A 25,652-nucleotide genomic window follows, 5' to 3' on the forward strand; every position below is an offset into this window, starting at 1 on the left:
GGGTGCCACTGCCTAAATGTCTCATTTCACTTTAAAAACTCAGACAGCTCAGTGGACAAGTCAAAACCTTGTCTTACCAAACATTTACCTTTTTACAGTCTGCTTATTTCCTTTGCAATCCTGAACAAGTTCCTTTTTACCCGTGCTGATGAAATCGGCAGGAGGTTATGTAAAGGTTTCCACATCTTTTTCGTTTGTTTGTATGTGTACAAGATAACTCGAGAACGGAAAGTCGGATCTTCACCAAACTTTCAGGGAATTTTGGGATAGTGACAGGGAAGGATCGATTAGATTTTGGTGATGATCCGCATACCCTTTCGGTTTTTCTCGGACTTTTAATTTTGAACACCATAGTAATCAATGGGAGCGTGAGTTCCTCGGTGGCACTGCTTAGGCGTGGGTCTGCCGCCTCCGACGGCCATTCTAGTTTGAGATTAAGTCCATGTCATAATCTCTGATTAAAGTTTTTTATTGTCTCTAAACACAGAGCGGGTCTGGATCCAAACAGGAAGTAGATTATCTAAAACTTTTAGAGTGAACCCTCGGAGCACTGGCAGTGTTGGCTGGTTTGCTAAGGAAGGAACATCTGACCCTGTTTACATGGATGACCTTCTTTACTACGTGACCCTGGTCCTGGTGACTGAATCCCTGTCAGACGCCCCCCAGCTGACCCTGACCTCTGTGAGGAACAGGAAATGGGTTCACAGAGTTACTTTTTCCTCCGGGATTCCACTGAAAATCCCACAAACGCACACTTCCTGGTGGACTCTGTCCACAGAAGAAAGAAAACCAAGGCCACGTGTAGATCCAATAAAGTCTTTTTATCCATTTTCCAATAAAAAATACATTCATACAGAAACTATTTTACAAAACAATTTCAAATGAAAAATCTTGTTATGCAAGGTAAAACAAACAAAAATAGAGCCTCATATTTTATCTCCATGTTTATCCAATAAAGATTCTTTAGCTAAAGATAGGGTGTCTCCGCAGGTCTTTGAAAAACGGACAAATAAAAGAATCACATGGCAAATAAAAAACGTAATACTTAACGGGCACCAGAATGCAAAAGAATCAGACAATTCAAGTGTCCAGAACAATTCACGTCTGAAAAGTAGGGTGATTTTTTTTCTGGGTTTTGTTTTTTTGAAAGATGATAGGCCACAGGTGTGTATGCAGTTGATGTCTTTAGAAAACAAACATTTGCTCGAACTTTCTCCCATCAAATCAAAGATGTTACAGAAGCAAATGAAGCAAAGTTATTCTACAAGAACTGTCCAGCCGCTTGTCTTTATTGGTTCATCCTTAGAAACAACTCACTGCACTTGTTTTTGGTCCCATATCCTTTCAAAATAGAAGCTTCCTTACAAAAAAGTTTACAATTTACACGTCTTTGCAGGTTCTCAGTGTTTGGACTCTGACGTTGGTTAAATGTACAGATGTTCAGCTTCGACAGGGCGGCCGCCAGGGTTGGCTACTGAGAGACAGGTGAGACTCTTAAGCCGGGTTTATACTTCTGCATCAAATCTATGCCATGACATGCGCTGCATGTTTAAGCCTATTAAAGTAGTCAGTGTGCACCTGGCTAAAAATGTAGTTACACATGACAGCAATGCAGACTGCAGGCCTTTGGTTGGTCCGCTTGGTACTGCCAGTCTGAGTAACATCTACAGACATATTCTATGTTCTCTGGTGTAAGATAGATGACAATCAAATATCCCCAAATAATAGCAGTGCATCTCTGCATCCATGTCTGTTTCAGTTGAAGGAAAAGCGAAAACAATCCTCCCCTCTCTGCCTGATCCAGCCTAGCTTAGCGGACATACGTCCCTTTTCCTGTGATGTCTCCTCTGTTTTCTTCTTTACTTTAACTGCAGTAGAATCAGCTGCTGACCTCAAACTCTCACGCAAACACTTGGTTTCTGTCGCCATTACAGATGCACCAGTTGTGAAAATCAAAGCCAGTTCCAGTGTGTAGATCAGTGTTACTCAACCCTGCTTGACCAAAGAGCCAAATTCTTTAAAAATACCTTTGCTGGGGCCACAATCTAAGTGGTGAAAAGTAGCAAAAATGGGTAAAAGTGACAAAAAAAGAGTTAAAGGTGGCAAAAATGGGGGTAAAATTGGGAGAAAAAGTGGAAAAATGGTCAGAAAGTAGCAAAAATGGGTGAGAAGTTCCAAAAAAAAAGAGTTACAGGTGGCAAAAAAAATGAGTGAAAAGTGACCAAAATGGGCAAAAAACTGCCAAGAGTGGCAAAAATGGGCAAAAAATAGGAAACAAGTGGTATGTAATGGCAAAAAGTAGCTTTAATGGGCAAACAGTGGCAAAAAATGGTGAAAAAGGGCAAAAATGGGCAAAAAAGTGGCAAAAAGAAGAGGCAGAGGCATGGGGAAAAAAGGAAACAAGTAGTATTTAATGGCAAAAGGTAGCTTCTTTGGGAAGAAGTGTCATAAATAAGTTGCAAAAATAGGAAAAAAAGGGGTATTTAATGACAAAGGAAGCTTAAATGGGCAAAAAGTGGCAAAAAAAAAAGGTGAAAATGGCAAAAATGGGATAAAAGTGGAAATGGGGGAAAGGTGGCATAAAAAAGTGGCAAAATGGCCAAAAAATAAATAAATGAATAAATAAAAAAGAGGATGTTTAATGGCAAAAGATAGCTTAAATGGGTGAAAATGGCGAAAAATGGTGAAAATGTCAAAAAGTTTCCCCTTTTTAAGGTTTTCTGGGGGAATAATATTTCAAATTTATGTCTATAAAAGAGCCACAAATCATCACTAAAGAGCTACATGCTGAGTTTCACTGGTGTAAATTAACAGTCAGCCAGCTGCACATACTGATAGTTTCTCACTACTTCTTTTCGCATAAAACTCCCAAAATGCCCCATTTTTACTGACGTGACCACACAAACAGAAAAGCCTAGGTTACCTCTGTCTGATCAAAAACCTCATCCCTACATCAGAAACTCTGCATCATAGATGCAAACATTAAATCAGTAATACAAAGATGATAAAAACTGTTTGTGGCACGTGTTCATGCATGATGTTCAGCGACATGGTTGATATCATCGATTGCACTGTTGCATCCCTAGTCGCCGATGCTTCCTGCAGGGATGCACAGATGCAAACATCTGTCTTTTCTGCAGCATGACCTGACGCCAGAAGCAGATGCTTGTTAGCTGAGTGATTTGATGCTGGTATTTTTAGGCTGGGCAGTTAAATCTAGCTAAATCTTAATATTTCTTTCACCTGTAATGTGTCAAAATAGCATTTTATACATTTTTTTGCAGCAGAGATGTTATGCTCTACACTGTTGGTTCCCAATCTTTGGTACTGGCAGCCCTTAGAGGGGCACCAGAGATCTCAGGGAGGGTGCTGGGCCGTGTTTGCTTTGAGGTTGTCAGAATTAGATGTGCAGATTTTTTTTAAACCATAATAAGAGTCAAAATGTACGATAATGTATAAAACCCCAATAAAAGATTAAAAAAAAAAAAAAACTATTTTTAAGACAAAAACACAGAGATCATATATTTTCAAGAAACCAAACTAAGTATTTCAGAGACTAAAAAATCATAAATATATGAGACAAAACTCAACATTATCTATTTTAGAAAGTCGTACGTTTTGACAGCATTAACTCAAAAATGTCCCATTTTAAAGGTGATAAATTTACAACATTGTAAAGTCATGAATGATCAAGAATCCAAACTGAAAACAGTGGTTAGATAACCACAGTTTACAGAAATGCCTCTTCCAAGTCCAGATTCTGGTGATAATGTGACTATTCTGGGCTAAAATCACAAGTATTTCCTGATTGATCAGTCCCAGTTAAAGCATATTTTGATCAAAGTCTCAACTGAAGGAAAACAGGCTTATGTGCTCTGATTTTCTTCCATGCAATCAGCAATGTAAGACTTTATAATCTCAAAAATTCTAAGTTTTGGTCCATTTAAATTTCCAACTTTAAAAGAAACAACTTTTTTCTTTTTAAATGAACAGCTCCTCTTTATGTCTATACTATTTATATTTATTTATTTATATTGTGCCACTTTAATAGTGGATCGTTTCTGCTCAGATCATTTAGCTTTTAATATTAAAGATCTATTATGTTGGGATTTTGTCAATGAAAACAATTAAAACTGATTACATTTTTCCAGGTGGGTCCTGGGGGGTTATTATTTTCTATTACTATTCCTATACTGTTTTCTCCCACCTTTTGCTGCTTTTTGCTCATTTTAGTCATTTTTCACTCATTTTCCCCCACCTGAGTTGCTATTGTTTGCCAATTTTAGTCATTTTTCACATATTTCCCCACCGTTTTGCTGCTTTTTGCCAGTCTTAGTCATTTTTACTCATTTTCCCTCACCTTTTTGCAAATCTTCGGGGGTTAGCTCTTCTTAGATAGGAGTAAAGGGGCCCTAATAAATAAAAGTTGGAAGCCACCGCTCTGCACATCATGCAAACATTCAAGTATCATGTTTTTTCTAGAATAGCTTGCAGAAAATCACACTTTCCTGATTTTTGTTGCTGATTTCTCACATAAAAGTCATGTTGCAATCAGATATTTTTGCAGTCCTTGCTCAGAAACAGCTGATTAAAGGTGAGACTGACCACAGAGGATGCCTAGTACTGATCTGTTTTGGTGGTCAAACAGTGTGTGCACTGTGGGAGGGTTGCACCAAAAGACACAATGCAAAATACACATTGATAGTGATCATCAGTGAAACGGTTATTTCAAACATCCGTATCGGCGCCAGCCCTTGTTTTTACAGTCTGTGCATCTGTTTGTCCGACTGGTACATCGGTGCATCCAGACCAAAGCAACAGCATGCAGACTTATGGGGTAGACTTGATGCAGAAGTATAAACCAGGCTTCAAACCAGCCAGACCCGGACAGCTCAACCACGCGTCGAGCTTCTCAATAAGACGTGTCGTCCAGTAAAAACACTCACACAAAAATCTTCAATCTTTTACACAAACTGGGAAAATATGTCTGGATCAATCCAATCATGAAAGTGAACAGATAGGACTAAAAGAACAGAGTTATATCAACCCACAGAGGCGTGCGTTGAAGTCATGAAACCGAAGTAAAAACATGCATAAAGTGAAGCTGACATCCATCCGCTCTCGTCCTGCAGACACACAGAAACCTCCAGAGCTGCAGCACGGCTCAGCTGAACCGGTCAGACCGGTTTTTGGTACCGTTTAGTCAGATCACGGGTTGTTTAAACCAGGACTGAGTAAAGATACTGACTCACCCTGAGGGGCGAGACTTCGCCAAAACAGACTCATGATTGAGAATGTCGTCATTGTTTTCACTGGAAGCTTTCGGCACATCAGCGCGGACAGAGTGTACTGACTGAGCGCGCCGCATTTCATGAGAACGTTTTCCAAGCTCTGTACCTTTGACGGCGTGTTGTGCACCCACACTTCTTCTTTCTACTACACAGTAGTAAATCTTCACAAAGCAGATTACTAAGTGCTGTCTCACACCTGGTCTTTTTTAGAGAATTTGATATGAACACAAAAATGTAAAGATGGCAGTCATTATGAAGCTGATTTCTTTATTTTTTAGGAGTCAAAAAAGTGCGACTGTATGGATCAGAGCCTTTGTAAAGCAATTCATTATCGCACTAGTGCATTCGCAACCCCGTTTGGTGTGTTTTTGAGTGAGAGAAGGATCTATTAAACAGGACAAGGCCACTTACATAAGGCATCAGTAAGGTTAACAGTGCATTTACAGATAGAAACGAGAAAAAGAGCAGAAGTGAAGAACCAAAATCCCATGATCAAGACAGTTGCCAAGCAATAGTGGTATCCCCAACTTATCAAGATTAGAAAAACAAAATGACTGCCTTATGTGTTTTGTACAATACTATGATACTGAGTAACATGAACGTAGCTGCTCTTGAATGGAATTTTGTTGTCCTATAAGCAAACATGTGAGCAACACATCCCCAGATCCCATGCAACGTCTGTTATTATGGCGATAACTGTTTTTGTGTACAACCATTGTTTTTTTTCTTTTTAGATACAGAGCTTACACAATGGACAACAAAATGAGCTTTATAGCGTGTATGTTTTGAGACAGGCTACATAATACATTGCACATTTAATAGCTGCACTAAACAAAACGACCTCTCATGTTTGAATGTGGAGCTGCAGTCCCTCCGCCTGGCGCTCTCTCGCATGTCAGCTCCACAAAACAACCCCAGACTCAAACGGCACAAACACAACCCTCTTTTTTTTTGTTGCATTCATCCTCAGTGAGAGCACACACAACCCCCCCCTTGACCAAAAACATCATCCTCTCTGTGTCATTCACTCGCAGCTCCACAATGCAAGCTCCATCCACTCCGTAAAGCCAGCACAGGCATCCAGTCGCAGGCACTCACAGTCCCCCATGCGCACAGGCAAACACACTGTCATTGGAGGGAAGGGCGCCCCCGCAGGAGGCCCCGTAATCCTCCAGGAAAAAAGCGTCGAACACCATACAGAAGAGTCTCTTCCCGTCGTCTCCAGTCGAGATTTTTCCCCAAGTCTCACTCCCTCCTCCGTAAAAAGCCTTTTCAAGAGCAATCTCCACAGCGAGGTGTTGGAGGCACTAAGTATGGTGCAAATAATAGCCTGCGTTGCTTCATCTTTTTCCACTGACTGGAACACGGCCGTGCCCCTGTTAACGCTCCCAGGACACACCGGCCTCGCTGATCCCCCACAGGTCAGGACAATCAACCAGAATCATCCCTCAGAGCTCTGGACGCCGAGGCCATCTTAGATGTGCCTCTTCATGTGGAGCGCCAGGTGGTCAGAGCGGGAAAAACACCTGAGGAGGGACGAGAGAGAGGGAGGGTTTAGAAGCCGGATTTCAGGACAGGGATGAGCAAAGATGTCGGATTATTCAAACAGACATTAATTCAGAAAAAAATGATTTCACAGGAGTTTTTTCTCTGTTTGAAGCTCTAGCACAGTGTTACTCAACGTGTGGCTCTTTTATGTCTAAATCTAAAATATTATTCCCCCAGGAAACTATTAAAAAAAGGGAAACTTTGACCTCAGAGCTATCCATTGCAATTTGTTTCCCACAGCACCATTTTTGTCTGTATATTTCCATTGCCCTTATTTGCCTTTTTTTTTACCCTTCTTGCCACTTTTAATCCATTTTTGCTGCTTTTAGCTAATTTTGACACTTGAATCCCATTTTTGCCCTTTTTCACCAGTTGTTGCCTCCTTTATCCTGCTTTTCACAAGTTGCATTTGTTCACTTTATTGCCAGTTTTTGCCCATTTAGGGTGCCATTACATGTCACCTTCCCAATTTCCCCCCACCTTTTTGCCAATTTTAGTCATTGTTCACTAATTTCCCCCACCTTTTTGCTGCTTTTTGATCATTTTAGTCATTTTTCACTCATCCCCCCCCCCCCCCACCTTTTAGGTGTTTTTTTGTTTTGTTTTGCACCTTTATTGCCAGTTTTAACTTATGTTTATTGCCACTTTCACCCTCTTTTACCAATTAGACTGTGGCTCTTGCACAGGTATTTTTCAACACGTTGGCTCTTTGGTTGAACAGGGTTGAATAACACTGCTCTAGCAGGTCAGGAGGACGATGTGTTCACCTTCACAATCATAGTTTGTTTGTCATTCATTGTTTCTGGGAAATAACCGTCCCATCAGCTTCTAACCAACAGCATGCTGTCTCTCCCTCACTGCTAACATATCGTGGTTCTGCTCCCGTTTCCTGCACCCTTCAGCCTCCCCATCATGAACACCTTTGGGCATTTGACAAATTTGCACCATGAGTAAAGTTACTGACTCAGTAAGAGAAGTCCCACCTAACTGTGGGAAGTGCATTTTCTGGATCAAATGCACCTTTCCTGATCAGCTGCCTGTAACGGTTTGAGATTTTATTATTTCATAGGGCATTACTTAAAACGTTAGCATAGCCGGTTCAACAAAAATGTTGGGTATTTAAAACTTGTTCGGTTTTACAGTGTTAAAATTGATCTTTGATAACAGAAATCTGCTGAAAAGATGGTTTAGTTTTTGTCTGATGTTCACAATTCCTGATATGAGAGAGCACAAGCTGTTAGGTAGGGTGAACGTTTAGCTCTTCTGTCTTTCAGCAGGGATCCCAGGTTTTACAGAGCTCGAGTTTTTATTGACCAAAACTGGACTAAAATGTTTTGGAGTTTGCATCAACTACTAAAACAGAAACTACTAGCATGTGACCTAAACTGAAAGGCATTTTTGATCTAAAATAGCTGCCCAAACTAACATGGCCTCCTGATTGGACCTGGTTGTAATGTGGTACACCCGCCAGACGGTGGCTGTAGCGCCTCTAAATGCTGTTTAGATAACAGAAGAAGAAGAAAGCTGTAACGTCTGGGGACACGGCTGAGACGCTACAAAATTAACTTTTCAATTAAATGATCAATTAAATGTCTATTTAATGTAGTATTGTCGATTACATATGCTTGTGCATGAATTGCATGTGTTAGCATCAAAATAACAAACACCGATGGTCCACCTTGCTGACAGAAGAGATGAAGAGATCGTCTTTGAGCGATCAGCGTCACTTTTAACCGCTGTAAGCTCTACATGGACGATTCAAAGCCTTTTACCATCTAAAGCTGCCTTTGCTCATCGCTGATCACATCACCTTCTTATCATCAAACCTCATTTAACCCTTTGTGCTCAGCCCTTCTTTTCAAACACTTGACCTCGACCCCTTTTCATCAGTCCGTCCTTGACTCCTGAATCATCCCCCCACCTCACGAGTCCTTTATGAAATAGATTTAAATAAGTGAGAGGTGCTATCTGCCAGTGAATGAGCACTCAAGTAGAAAGAGGGAGCTAGGCATGAGATCTTGAGAGATTTTCTTTTAAATTCAGCCTGACTGTAGCAGTAAAATCTTTCTTTCCATGTTTTTGGTCGTTAAGCAAGGCCGTCAGTAAGGGGGGATGAAGGGGAGGGCTTTCTGCAAAATCACAGTCCATTAAAATGTTCTTCTGTCATAACCATTTTTATCTGACAGCTGTATTAAGTAATGACAAATTGGTGGAAACTGGCAAAAGCTATAAATAAGTGGCAAAAATTGGTTAAAAAGTCAATAAAGTGTTCAAAATAGCTGTATTAAGTAATGAAAAATTGGTGGAAAATGGCAAAAGCTTTAAAAAGGGGAAAAAAATGGTTAAAAAAGGAATAAATCAGTCAAAATAGCTGTATCAAGTAATGAAAAATTGTTGGAAAATGGCAAAAAGGTACAAATAAATGGCAAAAATTGGTTAAAATTCAATAAATCAGTCAAAATAGCTGTATTAAGTAATGAAAAATTGTTGGAAAATGACAAAAAGGTACAAATAAGTGTCAAAATTGGTTAAAAAGGAATAAATCAGTCAAAATAGCTGTATTAAGTAATGACAGATTGGTGGAATATGGTAAATAAGTGTTATAAAGGTGCTAAACAATGGTTAAATGTGGCAACAACTGCTTAAAATGGCAATAAAGTTGGTCAAAATAGCTGTATTAAGTAATGAAAATGTGTTAAAATTTTGGAAAAATTGGTTAAAATTTCATGAACTGGGTTAAAAGAAACAAAAATGGTGGAAAATGTTGTGAAACTGGGTTTAAGAATGGCTAGAATTGGTAAACTGAGGTAAAAGTGTGACAAGTGGCAAAACTGGTTTCTCAAATATGCAAAAAAAAATTGGTAGAAATTGGTGGAAAATGGTGAAATGGTATAAATAAGTGGCAAAAATGGTTAAAAATGGCTAAATTGGATAAAAGTGGCAAGACCTCTGCGGGCAGACCTGTCGTCAAGTTCTCGAGAACATTTTGTTCCTATAGAACGCTCACCTGTCGCAGTGACTGCATTTGAATGGCTTTGCTCCAGTGTGCTTCCTGAAGTGTCTGGTGAGTTCATCGCTTCGTGCAAAGCGCCACTCGCAGCCCTCCCAGGAACACCTGTAGGGCTTCTCACCTGTAATTACAAGCATGGAATCAAAGCGTCAGCCATTGCAGGTAGTTGCAGTTATTCTGAAAGAGTGGTAAAAGAACTCTAAACCCTCAATTTTTATTCTTTCACGGCTCAGATATGCTCACATTTCGGATGTCTAATCCTCGTTTGACACAGATTTTTGCACACATTCTTAAACAGACTTATATTTGTCAAATAACCTTCAAGTAGATGTTATCCCCTGGTGTCCTTTTCAGCTATTTGCCATCTGATAAGTCCTGTGATCGCTGCCATTTCAGGCCTTCAATCAAACGTTCATAATGTTTGACGTTCTGAAATCCAACCCCTGAAAAATGCAGCCAATATTTATCGTTCTGCCTAATCTTCTGAGGCTTTATACTGCTGATTCCAGGGAAATAGGATCCTGTGCGAGTTAGGCTTAGCAGATTGGGCTGACTACTGTAAGTTGAAGAGAAAAACAACCTCGTGCCTCGTGGGTCTTGAGAGCTGTGGTATGCGGCGGTGAGGAGCTGCTCGAGTAGACGGCTTATGTAACGAGGGAGAGCTGCAGGAAAAAATAGTTCCTAATGATCCTGAAGACCATTAACCATGTGGCTAATGTGGACAGCCAAAGGATGCGAGGAATGCGACTTCCTCTCCTAATGGGCGGCACAGCTTGGCAGAGGTCAAAGATCACGAGGGAAACTGCTCACATTTGAACCCCTGGACCAAACACTGCAAATGTCAGATTCCCATAATTTCTCCTTCTTTCTGTTTTTGTTTTTTTTGTGAGTGGGTGAGATAGTGAGCGTTTTCCCAGGGTGAAATCTGAGAACTGTTGATTTGTTTGCAGGATCCACATCCTTTGGGTGCTGTTGGCCACAAAGGAACCTCCCTCCCCCTCCAGTCTCTCTCTCTCGCTCGCTCGCTCGCTCGCTGTCTCCCTTCCCCCTGCATGAAGTCACGTTCCTCTATGTGAATTAGGTCACAGTTGAGGGCATTCCTCCTGACAAACTATTCAAAGTATGTGGGAGGGATTTCAGCACAGAACAAGAAAACACCTGAGCTCACTGTGACCACACTTTTAAAGGTACAATACGTAACATTTTCACACTAGTGTTCTTCTTAGACTACCTTAAACACTTCCAAACTGTTTTCAAATCCAGAGAAATCCTTCATTCTTAGAGTTAGAGCTGGTTATATGTTGTCTGCAATGACTTGTTTACCGCTGCCATGGAAGTGCTGGATCTTACATGTCAGACTGCTACATAAAGATGTGTAAACTGCTGTTCTGCTGCTGTATCTCATTCATGTTTTGTGCTATGTGACGGACCACAATTATTCAGGTTCAACTCCATCTCCCCCTACTCCCTGGCATTTTGGCACCACCACGCATCTTCCAGATCCAGAAGAGACCAGACATGCTGCTCAGCTATGTCTACCTCTGCAGCTCACTTCCTGTTTTGAATTGAGGACTCCATTCAATAAAAACTAGATCTGAATGATTTTGAAAAATATAGCTAATTGCAATTATTTTGACTTATATTGCATATGTGATGTGAACAATTCTTTTAAAGGGAGTGATACTTTTTTACATGCAAAAATAGGGAAATTAGGTTTTCTGCAGACTCTTCCAAAAAGCTCACACTTAAATGCATGCATGTTGAATAGAGTACAAAATCTCTGCTGCAAAAAAATTGTTTTGCAAATGAAAATTGCGTAAGTCCAATGCTGTTTATGGACTACACTTGCACTGAGCGATTTGTTAACTGCCCAATAGTCCAGCACTAAGATTTCAGTCCTGTTTTAATCTCCTTGATGAAAAGGAAACTTGTTTATCATCCGTCTTTTTCATCAAGGATCTGTTGTAGCTAGTCTTCAAGAAAAAGGTAGTTGACACATTTTTAGTCGTAGTTTTAGTTGACTGCTGGCACAGATGGACGAGCCGAGCTTCGCTTGCAAGCACACAGGTGTTTTAACTCTCAGATATCCCTTTAGTTTACTACCCTTTAAAGCCATTAAGGAAAAAACATCCACTTCAAAAAAACTGCTATAAAAACTCAACAGATTAATAGTTTTTTTCTGCTTTTTTTTGCATAAACCTCTTAAACAACTTCAGCTGTGCTCAAAAATACCAAACTTTCAATCATTTTGAGGATTTTAACCCTTTAAATGCCAGTTTGATTACTTAAAGATCAAAAAATGTGGTTTGAATGGGAGTCAATGGGACATTTTTGTCCACAAATGACTCAAAGGGATAGAAAATTTGAAATTGGATGCTACACAAACACCTATAATGCATCAAAGTCAATATTTTGGCTGATCTATGACATATCCAGGACTGATTTAACACCTCCCCAGCATTAGGTATCATCCTGTAATCAAACTGGCATTTAAAGTGTTAAAAACTTGAAAATCATTCAATATTGATTGTTTTGATTAGAGCTGGACTTGATCAAAAGATTTGACCCAAAAAAGCAAAAAAAAATATGAATGTATACTCTTTTTATTGCAGTTTTTGGAAGTGGACGTTTTTTGTCCTTAATGGCTTTAAAGGGTAGTACATTTGTTTCACAATGTTCCCCTGACCTTTTTTCTGCCTTTTTTTTTTCATAAATCTCTTAAACTACTTCAGCTGTGCTCAAAACTACCAAGCATTCAATTATTTTTAGGATTTTAACCCTTTAAATGCCAGTTTGATTACAGGATGATCATAAAAAAAACAAACAGACAAAAAAACCAAAACAAAACAAACAAACAAAAAAAAACCCCAAATGAAACAGCAATTATTTTCCAGACAGCAAATGGGTATGTCCAAGATTAGCCAAAATATTGACTTTTTGTGTAGCATCTGATTTCCAATTTTCTATCCCTCTGAGTCATTTGTGGACAAAAACGTCTCATTGACTACTATTCAAACCACATTTTTTGATCTTCAAGTAATCAAACTGGCATTTAAAGGGTTAAAATCCTGAAAATGACTGAATGTTTGGTCGTTTTGAGCACAGCTGAAGTTGTTTAAGAGATTTATGCAAAAAAAAGGCAGAAAAAACTATTAATCTGTTGAGTTTTTATAGCAGTGTTTTGGAAGTGGACGTTTTTTTCCTTAATGGCTTTAAAGGGTAGTGAATTTGTTTCACAGTGTTCCCCTGACCTATTAGAGCTATTGAAATTTGAATTCAAAAATTTGCAAAGAAAATAAGTGTTGCAAAAACTTGGACCATATGCACTAACACAGCCAAAATGGTGAGCAGAGAAAGAGGACAAATGTGCCCAAATGGACAAAAATGTCTCTAGTGATGCCTGAGGGTTAAACAACAGGGGAAAGTTAGGAAGCTGTATCTGATGCAGAATTAGCCACTTAGAATCCTTAGAGCAACATGAGTGAAGGCCAGCCTTTTCTTCATACTAAGATAAAATACATTCTTAGATGAGTATTTATGCTTAACTCAGTGTCATTGACATTCATTGACATTGACATTCACTTCTTACTTCGTGTTCTTTTCTGTGCAAGCATTGTGGAGCAGCTGGGGCATTTAGGGGCTTTGCTGTGTCATATTGTCCAAATGCTTGGATGGAAGTCAGGGGCTAAAATCCCAGAGCAGAATTTTTTTCCAGTTTAGCCCTGGAAAGAGGTTAGTAGCAGGGCAGGACATTTCTCAGAATAAAAACATGCAATGATGTTGTGTTTGTCATTATGGCCAGAATCGTGCAGCTCTGCTGTTTTGTATAACATCTTTTAGGGAGCAGTTTTTGTTTAAGAGTACTCAAAGCAAAGTGAGTATGCAGCTGGGGAGAGCCGGGCGTCAACTCGAATTGTAAATGCCTAGTGGGAACAAATGGGAACAGAAATATAGAGTCATCTTTTCTGACTGTCTTGATTAGGAGCCTCCTGGAGACTGGATTTACACACCGCATGTTTAAGGAGGTAGAAACCTGCCTTCTCTTTCCCTGTCAGTAGACTCATGATATTCACACGGTCAGGCGTCTTTACCTGTGTGCGTGCGCTGGTGTGCTTTGAGGTGGGAGCTTTTGGTGTACACCTTCCTGCATCCATTGAACTGACACCGGTGCACCCGCCTCCTGCCGTCTGGAGACGCCTCCCCGCTGGTCAGCCCCGACCTCTCCATGCCCCCAGTCCTTATTTTCCCAGGCGAGTGCAGCACAGTCTGTATCCCGCCCCACACCTGGGCCACAGAGCCGTCCTTTCCCAGCTCGGGCGAGGACGGCGGCGTGCTGCTGATGGCCGAGCCCAGGTCTTCGCCACCGTCTCCCAGAATGTCAGTCAAAGAGCCGGAGGAGAAGTCGAGGGTAGGGGACAGCTCCTCCGAGCTGTCAGAGGCCTCACTGCTGGCGTCAGAGTTGAAGCCGCCTGCATCCAGGTGCTGGATGTCCTGATTGTCTTCCTCGTCCTTGATGTGGGGGATCTTTGGGTCCTGCTCGTTCGACTTGTCCCCGCAGGCCAGCATCAGCTTGCTCCACAGATCCTCCTGGCTCTCAAATTTGAGGTCGGTGGCAGAGACGTAGGGCTCGCTCTGGAGGTACCTCTCCAGCTCCAGGCATGTCTGTGTGAAGGAAGTGGAGATAGCAGTGAGCACACTACGGCAGAGTCCGAGGCCTGAGGCACAAAAATGCTTCAATTCAACTGGAAAGAGCCTGAAATACCCCAAAAAGATTTGTTTTCATGAGTGGCACAACCCCTGGTGTTCTGCTACACACTGTTTATTCTTAGCTGCAGCAGCAGGAGGAGAGGCTGCTAGGCCTGGATTATACAGACCAAAAATCAGGTCTTGTGACAAAAATTTTTGTCATAATACTAGATTTATGAACTTTGTTATGATTCAGAATGAATGCAATAAACAGAAGTCCAAATTTGGAAGTTTTTTTTAACACTGCATTATTTTTTTCTGCTTGTCTGAGATGGGATGGCTAAAGAATGATGGGACATTTGGGCAGCATGAGTAGAGGATGACATGTACCAAACAGTGCCAGGATGAGGAGTCCAACCTGGGACCAGTGCAGCCTCCATACATGGATGCCTGCTGCTGGCAGAGCTCAACCAGCACCCACTTTTTTGTTTTTAATGATGAAAAACTGCAGACAACATCTTACCCTTTGTCTAACTTGTATAAAAACATTTGCAACTTTTCTGTTGAGGTAATTTTCTACTTTCTTTAAGACCAGGTGTTTCAAAATGACATTATTTAAATGTTTGGTGGAAAATCATCATCTTGCCTTTGGGTAAAAGTCATCTTTTACCCAAAAGGGGGACAATTGTGCACAAATTGTACAAATGCATTGATAATAGTTCAAGAATTGGCTTGAATGAGGGTGTTTTTGGAAGCATTTAGAAAATTAAATGAAGCTGGTGAGGAGCTGTTGCTGTCTAAATTCTATTAAAACGATGGAAAAACATGCATTTGCAGAAATCTTTGGGCGCAGTCACACTCTGGGCAGTCTGCACCATGCCAAAAGAGGCTTGACCCCCAAAGTTTAGATTGCAAGCTGCAATCATGGGGCAGAATGTGGATGTGACATGCAACTGTTCCTCTGGCCATGATGAGTAAAGTAACCACCATGTTGCCAGTTGCGCTGACTTTGACATCCGTCTTGCAAATGGCAATTTTCATATTATAACATATTACATGACATGCAAGGCCAAAAATTCTGCATCTTATTAAATGCAAACTGTTTATCCAAATAGTGCAGTCAAAAAAACACATTCTGTAACCCAACGCCAAACCACAATGATGCAAAGCTGGTTTACAGTGTTGGGCTAATGTTAGCATAGCTATAAACGCCACCAGCCTTTGATCATCTTTGCAGGTTAACGCCCACATTCCTGAGCTGAATATCGTCACTAAATGCTTCAGATATTTGAGAGCATAACTCGACACAGCCTCTGCACAACCATATCAGGAACTTAAACATGAAACACACTGTTCCTACGTGATGCTATCGATGCTGTTCATCCACCATTGTTTACATCTGATTAAAGAGCATCATAGCAGTCGTCACTGAGAACAGCTAGTGGCTGCTAGCCGCAGGTAGCCTTGTTAGAGTTCAAATGGAGCCTTTGAAGAGGATTGTGGGCCTGAACTGATTCATTATTCTGGTGCTGACAGCTCAGGGATCAGACTAGTGCACCCTGAATTGCACTAATATGTTGACAACATTTGAAAAAGTGGGTGGAAGTGGCACGGAGCAAAGTGTTGTCTAAGACGTCTACTTTTGTTGACGTGGAATCAAACAGGTGTCTACAGCATTGTGCTGAACTTTTAGGCAGGTGTGAGACAAAAAACTAAGGGTGAAAGGTAGGGCCGAATGATTTGCAAAAATAATCAAATTGCAATTTTTTTTCCTGCAATATTGCGATTGCGATTTAATATGCAATGATTTAGGTTCCTCATTTTTTTCTGTTGTTCAACAAACATAAGCAAGAAATCATTCTATATTATAGTAGGTTCAATATTAGATAAGTTAAACTAGGGCTAAATTTAGAAGAAAACATCTTACTATGATTTTGGCCCACAGCAAATTTTATATCAATCACTTTATTGAAGGGAATGATCATTTCTCATATTATTCTCATTTTGATGAAGAAAAATTGCATGAGCGAGAAAAGAAAGATTTTTGTAAAAGATAAAATAAAGATACTTGAAGGTTTGAATAATGTATAAAGCAGTGCTACTCAACGCGTGGCTCTAAAGCCACATGTGACTCTTCAGTGTCTTCATTTTAAATATTATTCCCCAGAAAACCTTAAAAAGGGAAACTTTTTGCCCTTTTTCACCATTTCCCCACTTTTCACCCATTTCATCTACCATATGCCATTACATATCACTTGTTTCCTCTTTATTGCCCATTTTACTCACTTTTCACTCTTTTTTTGGCCACGATATTGCCTTTTTTGGACCATTTTACTCATTTTTGTCACTTCTCACCCATTTTTGCTACTTCCTGACCCTTTTTCCCACTTTTTCTCCCCATTTTCACCTGTTTGTCTTGCTTTTTAACCATTTTAGCCACCTTAAACTTATTGTTATTGTTACTTCAAGCTGTTTTTGCCACTTTTCACCACTTAGATTGTGACTCTTGCAAAGGTATTTTTCAATAATTTGGCTCTCTGGTTGAGCATGGTTGAGTAACACTGGTATAAAGCATAAAAAAAGACAAAGATTGTATCAAACTGGTATTTAGACACTTTTTAGGTTAAAGAAATATTGCACTATCTGCGATTTGAAAATTGCAGCGTGCCATATTGCAATTTAATCTAATTTGCAATTAATTGCCCAGCCCTAGTTAAAGGTAGGCATGTAAAGTCGAGTATGGCCAACTGAGGGCACCATCGGGGGGGGAGGAGTACTGGCACAACCCTCGTCGTGCTCTGGATGTTCTTGCACTTTACCAGGGGCATGAGAACACATCTGTTGGAAAAATAACCTTAGGAGTAAGGGGTGGATGTGGCAAGGACTCATGGCCTAGGGTACCGTCCAGTGGGGTCACCTTGAGCCCCCTGGTCATGCTGTGGATGTCCCAAGGGCCCAAAACAACCAGCAGTCTCCAGGCCTATTACCAGGGGTGAGAAGGCTGGGACAAAAGAGGTGCCATCGAGCTTGACCTTCGCTGCACAGCGACAAACATGTGTCGACACGTGTTGTGAATCCTAAAACTTATGCACATGACAGTATCTTATAATAATAAACATATAAACAGTGTTTTTACTGAGCATAAAGCTTAGTGTTTTCTTTTCTTTACAAATCAAGCTATGTTGATTTAAATAATACTGTCTCCCCCTATATCTCGGTTGATTAAATATCAAAACTCACTTTATTGCCCAGCCCTAGCTGTGACACTGCTAACTCTGCTTCCTTTCTGTCTACAGGAAGAGAAGAGACACAATGTCCTATGCAGAGGATAGTCAAGTGCGTTCTAAGGATGCCCTCTGAGGCCATATCAGCCAAGATTACAAGCACCACATTTCCTTCTGAGAGCATGCAAGAACAAGGTGCTTTTACCCGCCAATGCTGGCAGGCCCGTGCGCCACTGTAGCGAAGGTGTGTGTTGGGGATGGTCATGAAATTTACATATGCTACAGAGCCCCCCTGTTGGGTTAGGGAAGTGCTTGTAGATCTTTTAAATCTATCAATTATTCAACATAATGTGGATTTAATAATGCATTCGGAGGCATCGCTAGAAATAACATAGCACACCAGGGACCTGAGAGGAGGGAGGTCTGGTTCACGGGGGTCCATAAAAAGCCTGGCATGAATACTGCAGGAGCCGCTGTGGATTGTGGGCTTATTTTCTTCTGAAAAGGAAGTGAGAGAGAGAACTTCCTCAACCCACGGCTGCAGTCGTCGAGCACAGGCCAGATAGGAGGCCGCTAACAGGCCGCCGCAGTTTCCCTAATGAAGCCGATTACAATTTACAGCCAAATGTTTTTATAATGGAAACGGATAGACGGCTGGTGGCCTCAGCTCTGAGGTCACTTCATAAATCTGCAAGATGATTAACAAGTTAGGTAAGAGGAAAAGAAAAATCTGGCTTTTCTTAAACCTTATTAAGTTCTTCAAGCCTCTGAAAATATTAAAATGAGACTGTCTGAGAAGGCCGTGTCCCTCTTTGCTTCAAACTCAAACACACTTAGGAAGCGTTTGGAGACGCAGACTCATCATTTAGAGAGTTAGAACGTTAAAACGAAAGGAGAGGAATCAGCAGCAGCAGAAACAGCAACATCAATACTGTCATGTACGGAGGCCCTAAAGGGCAAATGTAAAAAACATTTTGTGCAATGCAGAAAATTTTCTGTAAACATGAAATCATTTTGAAACAGGAACATTTCTAAACACAATTTTGTGAGATTAAAAAAAAAAAAAATTATGCAATGCAAAAATTTGTGAAATGCAAAAGACTTTTCCAGTCACTATGCAGGAGTGCGGAGGCCCCAAGCATCAAATGCAAAAATTATTTGTGCAATAAACATTTCTTGAAACAGAAAAACAGTTTGAAAATAGAGATGCATGATGTTGGGCTTTTGCAAAATAATTTTAGCTGATAACAATATTGATACCGATATTTCAGTGTAGTTTAGACATAAAACTTCACTTTAAAGTTTAAAGAACTCTGAAGAATAAAGAAAAAGGCTTCAGCTGATGTAGGTATGGTGGCCCAGCCTAAAACTCCACTTACTTATTTCTTGCATTGGCCATCGTTTACAGATATTATAAATGGATTTTTAATATCAAATATTGGTTGTAAACATCAGTAAAGATTTTCATATCTGCTGATGCATTAAATCCCTTTTTCATCTAATATCTGCTGACACCAATATCATGGCAAGTAATACTGAACATCCCAATTTGATATTGTTAAACTTGTTAACACAATAAGTTGGCGAGATCCATAACACATTTCATGCAAAACAAAAATACAGGAAACGCAAAATATTTAAATGAAACGCAAAAACATTTCTCTAACTATTGCCAAAAGACCCTTGTGCATCACCAATATTAGTCACGTTTACAAGTGTTACCAAAATATTTAGGCAACTTCGATACTATGAAGGAGTATGGAGGCCCTAAAATTCAAATGCAAAAACAATTTGTGCAATGCAAAAACATTTTTATAAGAATAAAAATATTCTAAAATTGGTACACTCATGAGAAGTAAACTGGTGAGATCAAGAAAACATCTTATGCAAAGCAAAAATACAGGAAATGCAAAATGTTTTAATGAAATGCAAAAACATTTCTATAACTTTTGCCGAAAAACCCTTGTTCAACACCAACTAGTCACTTTTCCAAGTGTTGCCAAAATAACTGTGCTACTTAGACACTATGAAGGAGTATGGAGGCCCTAAAAGTCAAATACAAGAACAACTTGTGCAATGCAAAAACAATTTGTGCAATGCAAAAACGTCTTTATAAGAATAAAAATATTTGGAAATTGGTAAACTCGAGAGAAAATAAACTGGTGAGATCAAGAAAACATCTTATGCAAAGCAAAAATACAGGAAATGCAAAATATTTTAATAAAATGCAAAAATATTTTTATAACTATTGCCAAAAAACCCTTGTTCATCACCAATAACAGTCACTTTTCCATATGGTGCCAAAATGATTGTGCAACTTTGACACTATGAAGGAGTGTGGAGGCCCTAAAGGTTAAATGCAAAAACAATTTGTGCAATGCATAAATGTTTTTATAAAAATATGCAATGCATAAATTAATGAAACGCAAACATATGTGTTGTGTGAAACGTGGAAATGCATTTTCTTAAACTTAAAAATATCTACTGGATCAAAAGAATTTTAAGACATGCAAAAATCAGTTTGTGAATCACAAAACATTTTCTTACACATTTTTTGTCTTTTGTTAATTTTTCTGGGTTGTAATATAGGGTTTCATGTTTTTTGTGTTTTCTTTTTTTGTGTTTTGTAAGAAGTAGTTTGTAGATTCACCAAATGTAATAGAATCTATTCTGTTATATGAAGCGATTTACAATTTTAAGAACAGTTTTTGCATTTAAATAAATAGTTCTACAAAAGCTTTTCCCTCTCCTTTTTTGGCTTCCTTAAATGTTTACGTGTTTACAAATGTTTAGCGTTTCAGTAAATCTTGCTGCTTTCTATGAAATGTTTTTGTGTTACATTGAAAATTGATGCATGCTCAGAAAATGTTTAATTTCACAAAATGTTTTTGTTTCATGAAATATTTCTGCATTCGATCACATTTTTTTTTTCATTTGACCTTCAGGGCCACCATAATGTTGAGCTAAACAAGTCCAAGAACGTGTGAAAGTGTGAAAAAATCACGTGTTTATCTTCAAAGAAAACGACAGAGTGGATTTTTGAGGAAAATAGCCGGACAACTTGTCAAAAGCAGACTCGCGGTTGAAAATGGGAGCAGTGTGGGAACACCGTAGTAATCTGGTAATGAGAGAGAACACACTGAAGACAAATGTTTCTAGTCAGCAGTGCTGGATAAATCCCAGGCGAGCTTTAAATGCCTGGGAGGGCGACTTGGCCCGAAGCCCGAAGAGATCTAATAGACGACGGAGAGACAGAAGAAGAGTGAAGCGTGCTGCCAGTTCATTTCATTTCCTAACCCTTCGTTTCCAGTAGAAAACTCCACTGTTCTAGCATCCAGGGGGGCGCTTTGTGGAGCCAAATTGGAACAGAAATCATCCTCTCTCTCTCTCTCCATCGGTCTGTCACTGTCGTTCGTGCGTTTGGGTGACAGAGCGCGTGAGCGAGCGAGAGACGGAGTGGAGAGAGAGAAAAGAGATACGCGCAAAGACGCACGGCTCGCTCGCCATTCAGTTTCTAAATCTGCACCATGGCGGCTTTTACTTCATCACAAGCCACTACGATCTGCATGCACGAGCTTAAAATGTCAGATAATATAGAGCATGTCGGTGGTCTGACATTACATGAAGGAAACAGTGGCAGAAATATCATTTCTAGAGTCAGAGTAACTCTGAAAGTCTCACAGAAAGTCTTCTGTTCAAAGAATCAATGAAAAATCATCGGATCTGTCACTGGGGGAACTTGCATCACTTCCCATAGAAAGGCACGCGATGCTATTAAAAACAGACAACACTGATGTTAACTGTTGCACTAAATCAAACGTGGAGTTACGCAAACAACTTTGACATTTGCACGTCCACACTCGAGCTGTCATCGGGGCGCAAGTTTCCCGAAATTCCCCACATTCCCTGCACTTCTCCTCGCGTGACGCACGGCGCGATCTGTCAAACCGTGCGCTCAGATGGAGGGAATAAGTCTTTTTACCTGCTGCCAGTACTCTTCCAGAGATGGTAACGCGGAAAAGTATCCAGTGTCGTGCACGATCTGGAGCTCCTGGAAGATGCTACACATTGGGATGACATCCATTTCAATCCTAAGGTGCAGCAGCCACAAGTAGAAGCGAATTCAAGCGTGCAGAGGAAACGAAGCCTGTTGTGTTTGGAGAGAAGGAGAAGCTGGAGTCTTGGTTGTATTTGCATGTAGAGGAGTCCGGAGTCGTGCGCTTCCAGTGGAGGGTTTGAGCGTGTGACGCACCGAGAGCGCACAACACTGAACTCTGTAAAAGTCCGTCAGTGCACTGTAAACTTCCCCCCCGATTCAAAATTACAGACAAGCCCACCCCCATGTGATTACATTACGTTTCGGCACGTCCACCAATGGGCTCTCAGAAGCCTACGTCCCGCCTACCAGGCCACCCTTAGCCAATGGCGAGCCAGAGCCGACTCATCCTGTGTGCTGTGGTTGGCGCTAAGGCTGCAGCAGCGCTGCTCCCCCATTGGGTTAAATCTGCGCTATTTTTAGAGCGCTATATAAGCCTGAGTGAAAGGAGGAAGTGGAGTTTTGTACTGATTCAAATGTGAGTTTCAGCTTCTCCGGAGCGGCAGCAGGCGCACGAGAAGCGCTGACTGCTGGAAGAGAGGGTTCAGTCTCCAAAAAGACGCATGTAAACGATGTTTCAACACTCTGGATTTGAAAAGTCACAACCTCTGGAAGCTTCTAGATGCCAGCAAGGAAAAACTGTAAATCTGGCACTGAATGGGAAAAATATGAAGTCCAAATAATGACATAAAGAAAAGTATTTCAGAGTGATTCATGGTGATGGGATAAAGCGTGCATAAATGAGATAAAAGGTGACAGAATAAGACAAAAATGTCAAAATCATGAGACAGAAAGTAGAAATCTTATACTGACAGACAGTGAGTCATAATTCTGGCATAGAAAAGTCTGAATTACAGCTATGTTAAGTCAAGTATTTAATAAACAGGCAGAATTTTGATATAAAACATCAAAATTATTGGATAAAATCTAAAATTTATAAGAGAAAAGACATAATTATGGCAAAAACAATCCTAAACAGATGAGTTTATTCATCAATATACGATAAAGAGTCTTCATTACAATATAAAATGGCAAAATTATTGGCTGAAAAAGTAATTTTCAGAAAGTTAGTTGAAATGATGACAAATGCTCTAAATAGGGGAGACTGGGGACAGTTGCAACACTTTTTACTTGTGCTGTTAAATGATTAAAATTTTTAATCAGATTAACTCATTGAGTGCCATAGACATATATATACCTCAAAGTGTTTTTTCGGTGGCTGGCACAAGGGGGCGCCCTCACGCTCCCTGTGAGTAATTTTGGGGCTTCTGGGATACGTAGTCAGAACACTACAGTCGGAAGTGACGGTAGATCAAACGTCAGAGGTGGAGACCCTGGGGTCAAAGAGCAGAGCGATCGTGGGCGTATAGGGGGGTCCCGTGGAGGCCGTCCAGTTCCAGAGAGTGAATTACAGTGACTGGAAGCATTGTTATTTATTTTACAATAAAATAACATTTGTAATACAATTTTCAGATGTCTTTTATGTCATCGAAGCTGAAATTATAACATTCAAACTGCCCGAAATGTGTTGCCAGAGATGTTTCAGGGATTTTGAGTCAATCTGCCCTGTAGACGGGTTAATTGTATTAAAATTTTTAATCAGATTAATCATGATGACCCCAAACCTGGGGACAGTTGCAACACTTTTTACTAGTGCTGTTAAATGATTAAAATTTTTAATCAGATTAACTCATTGAGTGCCATAGACATATATATACCTCAAAGTGTTTTTGGATCAGGGATGGTTGCAACATATTAAAAAAACATTAAATTTCTCCAATTAATGTCTGCTTTTTGTCTCAATAAGCACAGTACTCCTACAATAATAAAGTATATTTAATACGTTTTGTTGTGTGTAAAACATAGGCCTACCTTGAGTCAATGTGCAGATGTTACCAAAGCTATAAAAACTCAGTATTTCAGTGTGGGACAAAAAGAATGGAATAATTGCAATACAAAAAACATTTATTAAGCATGTTTTAGTGAACAAAATTCAAATTGCTTTAAAACTCTCTATGACAACAAATAAATGGACTTTTCTCCTGTTTTCACAGGAAAACTTTGTGGCTAGTTCGTCCCATAGCACGACAGAAACAACAATAATTGCTCACTTTTGCTCTACAAGTTATTTGGAGAATTATTTTGTTTATCATTAAGATTAGTTTTTCATTGTGTGATTGTCTGTTCTGTTCATCATGAGCAATGACATATATTAATTGTGCCTATTTTGACCTGAAAATCTTCAAAGATACTGTTGTGTGGTCTGTTTTGATATGATATTGTTACAGCAACACTCCCTGATAGGTTGTATGGCATGGCTGTCAAGCTTGATGGGGGCGGGCCTTCCTGCTCTCACGGCCAGTAGCTGATGAGAGGACGGGGACCGCTGTTTTGATTAAGCTGAGGCGGGCAGGTGTGCTTGAGGAGTGGAGCAATGCAACGCGGAGAGCTACCTCATGGAGAACGTTTTGGAGCAAACGATAGACTGTTCCCCGGTTTAATTTATGTTTCAGAGTTTATCTTTAAGTTTCATCGCATGTTTATGTTACAAACAGTGAACTGTCATCCGTCACCACTCTGAGGACGAAGGTGTGGGGTCTGAAGCGGAGCGAGCTGGTCGAGGCGGAGTCGCACTGTGGCGAAGGTTAAGCTATAACAGGTAAGGTCCGTCTCCCTTTCATTGAGTTTGGCAGCCACATGCTAGTACGGCACGGGCAGCAGACGCCTGGAAGCCCTAGACTAACGTTACGTTGCCCAGGGTCGTGTTTGCCACTGTCCTCATTAGCATGGGGACAGTTGCAACAGTTGCAACATTGACACATGCTAACTATGTCACTGAATAGTCAACAAAAAATGACTCAAACAAGGTAGGTTTGGATTAATTCATATAAAAGATCAGGACAGTATGACAAAAATACAGCTCATGAACAAAGCTACTTTCACACCCCCACACCAGCTTTGCCTTGATACAAGCAGGACCAGATGCTCCATATGGCCTCTTTCTTCTTGGTGGGCAGAGAGTCTAACTGAGCATGTGCAGTGTGAGTGTCATCACACTAGCATGTTTCTGATTGTAGAAATAAGGCTTGTTGCAGCTGTCCCCAGTCTCCCCTGCTGGGATAGAAAAATCAAAAATAACAACAAAATGCCAATTCTGTGTGTAAAAAGTCAAAATTATGAGATAGTAAATCAATTATGTCATAAGTAGACTAAAGTTAGGTATAAATATTTAAAATTATCAGTTTAAATTATGACATGGTAAGATATAATTATGACAACAAGTCTTATATATGGGCTAAAATACTAAAGTTACACATTTATTTTATAATTATGACATAAAAGGTCAACATTATAGACAAAAAGTCCTCTTTCTCAGATAGTTGGTTGAAATTTTGACATGAAAGTTGAGACTATGACATAAAAAGTCAGAATATAAGGACAGAAAAAGTCTAAACTGCAACAAAAATGTAAATTATGTGTTAAAAAAGTACAAAATTATGAGACAGTGAATTATGCAAAACCCAGGTACAATCAGAAAGTTAAAACGGCAGGATAAAATCTCAAAATTATGATATGGTAAGTCATAAAACCTGAGTTTATTCACAATTATCAGATGAAGAATCTTGATCACACGTCAGCTGAAATGTGACATAAAAGTTGAGTTTATGAGAAAGTCAGTCATAATAGACATCAAATGTTCTACTTTTAGGAGGAAGTATCAAAATGAGGAATCACAAAACCCTGAAAGTTTGAGACAGCAGGTCATGGTAATGGGTTAAAAGTCTAAAGTATAAGGT

General features: G+C 40.0%; 1 protein-coding gene across 1 annotated transcript; it reads right to left on the minus strand.

The window, feature by feature from the left end:
* Nucleotides 1–2,654: 2,654 nt before the first annotated feature.
* On the minus strand, nucleotides 2,655–22,044 carry LOC121520055 (Krueppel-like factor 6). The gene is made up of 4 exons (XM_041803288.1): nucleotides 21,742–22,044; nucleotides 13,941–14,511; nucleotides 9,847–9,970; nucleotides 2,655–6,817 (listed from the first exon to the last, which is right to left on the minus strand). The coding sequence occupies exons 1-4, from the start codon at nucleotides 21,841–21,843 to the stop codon at nucleotides 6,766–6,768; spliced, it is 849 nt and encodes a 282-aa protein (XP_041659222.1). The 5' UTR covers nucleotides 21,844–22,044; the 3' UTR covers nucleotides 2,655–6,765.
* Between the last annotated feature and the right edge of the window lie 3,608 nt (nucleotides 22,045–25,652).

This window comes from Cheilinus undulatus, linkage group 13 (genome assembly GCF_018320785.1).
Source record: "Cheilinus undulatus linkage group 13, ASM1832078v1, whole genome shotgun sequence".
Lineage (NCBI taxonomy): Eukaryota > Metazoa > Chordata > Actinopteri > Labriformes > Labridae > Cheilinus > Cheilinus undulatus.

Coding starts and splice junctions, on each gene's coding strand:
- LOC121520055 (XM_041803288.1), bottom strand. CDS start 21,843: ATGGATGTCATCCCAATGTGTAGCATCTTCCAGGAGCTCCAGATCGTG. Junction 14,512..21,741: donor TGGAAGAGTACTGGCAGCAG/GTAAAAAGACTT, acceptor TCCTTCACACAG/ACATGCCTGGAGCTGGAGAG. Junction 9,971..13,940: donor ACACCAGCGCACGCACACAG/GTAAAGACGCCT, acceptor TTGTAATTACAG/GTGAGAAGCCCTACAGGTGT.